Below are 5,639 nucleotides of genomic sequence, written 5' to 3'. Positions count from 1 at the left end.
ATTCTTAAATAGGGCAGTCTTGAAAAGTTTTCTGAGATAGGACGTTTTCGAACTGGCTGCCGAGATATGTCGATCTTCCACTCAGGTGTCGATATGCGATTTCTACTTAAACACGTACTCCACCCTCGTTTAGAAGATTTTCAACAGTAAGTACAGTAAGTTACTTACCTCAGCTGTATTAGCTCGCCCAATTCAGCTGGTAAGCTGCGCAGCTTATTGCTTGATAAGTCTAACGTGCGCAAATTAGATAGCAAACCAATGTCAGCAGGCAAACGTAACAGCTGATTGTCGTTAAGATACAATGCTGTTAGGTGTTCGAATTCCCACAATGATGGACTGATGTTGCGAACACAACCTGCAAAAATTTAAATAAATTTTATTAAATGGGTTTTACAAAAAAACATATACATTAGACTGCATCACCAAAAAAGTTGCGGGTTTTCCGCCGGGATTACAAAATTAATTTTATTTTAAGACGTCCACCAAAGTATTAAGATTTTCGTGAGCTGGACCGATTTGAAAGTACCTCCAAAAATGGAATAGAATAGTTTCTTAAAGAACCTTTTGAAAAAAGTCCCCTCAGATGACAAAACATAAAAATATTTAAAAAACTTTTCAACGGAATCGTGATAATGAGATTTTTGATGCTGTTTTTTTACTTTTTTCAAAGATTGATTTACGAAAAACTTTAATAACTGGGCCAAAACTATTCTGATCTAGACTTATGGGATCTCAGTAGAAAGGTATTTTCCCACTATTTTTATTTCTGTGCAAAAAAAGTCATTCGTGTCCCACGTTTTTTTTTCAAATACCAACACATATTAATTCAACCTTGAATGACGTTCGTTCATCCTACCCTTCTCTTTCATCCTTAGAATGAGATCATTAGCAAAGGGTAATAAAATACCTTTCCAATGATACCTCATAAGTCTAAATCGGAAGAAATAAGGTTCAGTTATTCAAGTTTTTCTTATACCAGTCTTGGAAAAATTTAAAAAAACAGCATCAAAAATCTCATTATTACGTTTCCGTTCACATTTTTTTTTTTTAAATATTTTTATGCAAATTTTTTAGCTTAACTCGTTTTGTCATTTGAGGGGATTTTTTTCAAAAAAAGATCTTTAAGAAACTATTTTTATTCATAAAACACTCCATGTTTGGAGGCATTTTCAAATCGGTCCAGCTCACGTAAATCTTAATATTTTTCCGAAATATTTTGGTGGATGTCTTAAAATATAATAGACTTTATAATTCCAAGGGAAACACAGTGCCGATTTTTTTTTTTGTATGGGGGGTGATGCAGTCTAATGTACATAAGTGTTAATATAGCCTAATGTTCTAGAGTTAAATAAATACATAAATAATAAATATAAAAAATATTTTTTAGTAATACACTATTATAAATATATAATTCTTAGTTCAAAGCTTATATAAACAAAAGATTGGTGAGCAGTTACACGTCTTATTTCTAATACCATGTTCTGACCGACATCGAAAACATGTTTTCGTTGCTAAAACTGGTTTTCGACCTAAAACTTGAAAACTACTTGAAAACTCACGCTCCACTCATTCCAATTGGTGTCTGCACTAATTTTTTTCCATTATTTATCGAAGTGAAAATCATATTTTATCTTCTTTAATACGCTATTTCAAATTTATTGTTAATTGGCTGGCCAAAGTAAAATAAGAATTAAACTAAAAGGTTGCTAATGAAAAGAAAATGAAGGAAAAGTATGTTGGTGTTGTTTTTGTGTAAAAAAAACTGTAATCAAAGGACGTAAGCAAAAACTCGTTTTCAAAGTGTTTTCGTTGTCGGTCAGAACATGGTATAAATGTATATACCTGTTATCTCAATACCAGTCCAAGACGATTTTTTTCCAGCAGCCACATCTTCTGCGGACATGAAAATCTGTTGTCGTCTATTTGCACTCTCGTACTTCTCCTTATTACGAGACATTTTGTACAAAGTTCCTGCGCAATAATAAAATTAAAAATAGATAAAGCATTGTATCTTTTGCAGAAAAGTTTACATTTGATTGCGAATAAAATTGAGTGACAAAAAAATTACAAAACGATTAGGCACGCGAAGTTAAAGTTTGTGTATTAACACAAAATAATTTACATATTAGGCAAATGCAAAACAAATACAACTTAAAAAATGGTGGGAAAGTAGTAATAACCTTAAATAGACAAATAACTACGCATTGAAAATGTTTATGATCGATTATGGGATTTCTCAGTTATTTGTCGCATAAGAACTAATTTTAGATAAATTTTTTTTTTTTGTAAATGTTGAAAAATGATAACCTTTCATAATAACCGCCTGATGATAAGCGTCTCTGCAAAATATTAATAAAGTTTTGATTAATATTATTTTCATTAACATGATTTATGTATGTGATAGTGGTTAGCAAATAAACAAGCACAAATGCAAAACAAAAAGATTTAAACAAGCGGACGAAAATTTTCCATAAATAAAATCTCTTTGTTTACCTTAATATAGAAAAGCCCTAACTTTCGTAATTAAGCTTTACAAAGAGCGGTGGAATATTCAAAAAGGTTTAATAGAATTAAAAACAATTACATAAATAAATTAGTTTCAGTGTATTTTAAACCCTGGAAATTTTTAATTTCAAAACCTTAATTTTTTATTAAGTTTTGTAATAACTTTGCAGCACACAAATTTTAGATAAGGCCATGATTGAATGCAATAATAATAATATTTTGACGCTGACACTTTTTGCTAAGTGTTTGGCGCAGCTTCTCTTCCAATTTGACCTACAATTTTCCTCCGCCTCCGGATTGAGTTATTGAGAAGACTTTTAAAGGCAAAACTCCATTCGAGGTTTGCCTGCCGAAGGGCAACTGGTATTGGAAAACAACATTTTTCTGATTTAGATGTTGCTCAGAACAGGGATCAAACCCCCAAAAACTTTCTCCAAATGAACGCTTATCTTATAGATCCTTCATTGAGTAACAAACTTCAAAAAATGAGAAGTTATCAATTCGTTGGATTTTTGTTTATGTATGTTACCGCATAACTTTTGACCACGTCAACCGGTTTCGATAACTCTTTCTATCGGAAAGTTGGTGCCGTAGGGGTGGTCCCATACTATTTTGGCTTAGATCCGATTATTGGATCATGAAGAAATTAACGGTTCATCCGATTACAATGAAATTTTTATAAATTGTTGAGAGAATGACTGCGAGGTTTATAAGATTGTTTTGAGCTGGAGCCTTTTAGAGCTTTTAGTATTAACAACCTATTCATCTACAAGAGAATATTCCAGCAAACACAGCCCGTTCCCACGACAGTCGGGTCTACGTAGCCGGAACGACCCAGATTTATATCTGGCCAAGGACTGTCACTCCAGCAACACTCCCCAAAAAGTCTTTGGGGAATTTGTATGCTGCTACAACAACAACAGCAAACACAGCCATCAACGTTACAGAAAACTTGGTTTTCACATTAGAATTCTTATGTGGTTCTCGAATCGAAAATCCGGTCAGAGAACTATGTTAGAATCCGATTAGAAAATGATTAGAAAAACACTAGACATTAGAAACCAATTAGAATTCAAGTTTAGAATACGATTAAATATCTAACCTCTTTCTTGACATTGAGATCTAAGTCCCCTTTTTGTAGAGAATGCTACAATTATCGACAGTTTCTCTGATCAACCTTCTACTTTAGAGAAACACATACTGATACTTAGTAGCCCGAATCATAACTTGCGTGCTACCTACGACAGTCGGGTCTACATAATGGGAACGATCCAGATCGATATCTGGCCAAAGACTGTCACCCCAGCTGATTCCCAGAAACTCTTTGGGGAAATTGTATGCCGTTTATAATAACAAAAACAACGGTAGATTATAAGGCGCACCATCCATCTTCACCTTTTCCAATAGTATTTCAAAAAACCTCAAACGTATTTCAGAAAAAGCCAAACCCATTTCAGAAAAAGCCTAATGAAATTCAGAAAAACACAATTGTATTTCAGTAAAGCACAAATGTATTTTGGAAACATATTTTAAGAATACGTTTGATACGAAATACAATTGTTTTTCTGAATTTCATTTGGCTTTTTCTGAAATACATTTGGTCTTTTCTGAAATACATAAGAGCTTCTCTGAAATGCATTTGCCCTTTTCTGAAATACATTTGAGTTTTTCTGAAATACATTTGTGCCTTTCTGAAATTAATTTTGCTTTTCCGAAATACATTTGTGTTTTTCTAATATACTGTTGGAAAAGGTGTAGAGCAGTATAGTATACTATAATCACTAAATGGAAAAAAACTTGAATCATGTCTTCTGAATTCAAGTAGGTAAATGAATTCATGTCAAAAGCTTTTAATATTTTTCATAAACATAAATAAATAAAATAATTTTAAAATCAACAGATTTTCTGTGCCTCTACATATGTACGTAAGCAAAAGTTTACAAAGGGCAACCACAGTGGAACTTTCAATATGTTGGGCATCCATATAAAAAGTGAAAATTTGTATTCCTTTATTCGCTACCATATGCATTGAAGGAAAACTATATTTTAAATGGCGGCGAAACAGCTCAATTTAAGGTAAGAATTAAAAATGTACTAATGTTAGCAAAACTCAAAGTTAATAGGAAGGAAAACAAAATATCACATAAACCTGCCTGCATTTACTTTTACCCAATTCTTCTGTACTTCTACGCCAGCCAACGCGCACAATCAAGACCTGACGGCAATCACTGATGATATTACAGTTATTGCCAATATTGATGATATTGCTGCTGTGTGCCCTCGTCGTATCCACCGATCAAGTACTGGTAGCAACCACTGATAATGTTACAGCTATTCCCAATATTGATATTTCCGCAGTGGGCCCTTGCCGTTTTCCACCACTGCTTGTACCAGGTATCTTGAAATGCTTTTTTTACAACTGCTTTCCTCTGCTTTCACTTTAATAATTTTCCACTAATGTTGCTGAAGTTCCAATGCCGCTCCACTCCGCGAACTTTAAAGAGCTAAAAACAGAGCCTGATGTAGGTGAAATTGGGGCGCCCTTTTTGTTTCCATGAACTGCTTTCACTCTTTGTTATTTTATTCCGTTCTTTGTTACTTTCTACAATTTGTATTTCTGTAAATGTTATTTACATTCTCTTAAGCGCGAACGTGAAAAAAACTTTGTTTATTACTTTTTTATGCGAAAAATCTTAAGTTTAGCTAAATAACCACACTTCTTTCTTCTATTCTTCCCGATTTGTTATTCTTCGTTCTCATTTATCCGACTTTCGTTCTTCAGAGTTGCTTTTTTTCGGCCTATAGAAGACGATAGAAGAAAAAAAAATGTCCTATGGTAATCTTCGCTAGGTATTTATTGTTTCGGCAACACTGTTCACGTTTTTTTTTTGCATTCCATCAACATTCGTTGTTGTGTTGTAAAGAAAATTGTTTTGTATACATTGGTGAATTTTCGTCGTTGAATATCGGATTTCGGAGCTGCCAGATATTTTGTATTTGGCAAAGCACAGAGAAACTCATCATTCAATAATACAAAAGCTTTGTTTCTTTTCTTTTCTAACAGATAGTTATCAGGAAGAAGAAAAATAGGAAAATTGTAAAATTACGCTTAAAGAGAGCGAAATAAAGAAATA

At 33.0% G+C, this 5,639-nt stretch overlaps 1 protein-coding gene across 6 annotated transcripts; it reads right to left on the bottom strand.

The window, feature by feature from the left end:
• Positions 1-6: 6 nt before the first annotated feature.
• On the bottom strand, positions 7-5,438 carry LOC108369944 (CCR4-NOT transcription complex subunit 6-like). 6 transcript variants are annotated; one of them, XM_017625165.1, is made up of 4 exons: positions 4,659-5,438; positions 2,308-2,339; positions 1,843-1,971; positions 7-355 (listed from the first exon to the last, which is right to left on the bottom strand). In XM_017625165.1, the coding sequence occupies exons 2-4, from the start codon at positions 2,312-2,314 to the stop codon at positions 165-167; spliced, it is 327 nt and encodes a 108-aa protein (XP_017480654.1). In that variant the 5' UTR covers positions 2,315-2,339; positions 4,659-5,438; the 3' UTR covers positions 7-164. The 6 variants fall into 6 exon arrangements, with proteins under 6 accessions (XP_017480654.1, XP_017480655.1, XP_017480656.1 ...); XM_017625166.1 differs by having other exon boundaries at positions 4,669-5,438; XM_017625167.1 differs by having other exon boundaries at positions 4,675-5,438.
• Positions 5,439-5,639: the final 201 nt, after the last annotated feature.

This window comes from Rhagoletis zephyria, unplaced genomic scaffold (assembly GCF_001687245.7).
Source record: "Rhagoletis zephyria isolate East Lansing unplaced genomic scaffold, Rhagoletis_zephyria_1.1 Rzeph_scaffold_03924, whole genome shotgun sequence".
In the NCBI taxonomy this organism is placed as follows: domain Eukaryota; kingdom Metazoa; phylum Arthropoda; class Insecta; order Diptera; family Tephritidae; genus Rhagoletis; species Rhagoletis zephyria.
The sequence above is the reverse complement of the archived record's forward strand: the minus strand, read 5'-3'. Positions and strand labels throughout refer to the sequence as shown.

Excerpts from the sequence above, each read along its gene's own strand:
- LOC108369944 (XM_017625165.1), bottom strand. Across the intron at positions 356-1,842 it reads GACTGGTATTGAGATAACAG|GTTGTGTTCGCAACATCAGT; the intron begins GTATATACATTT and ends AAATTTTTGCAG.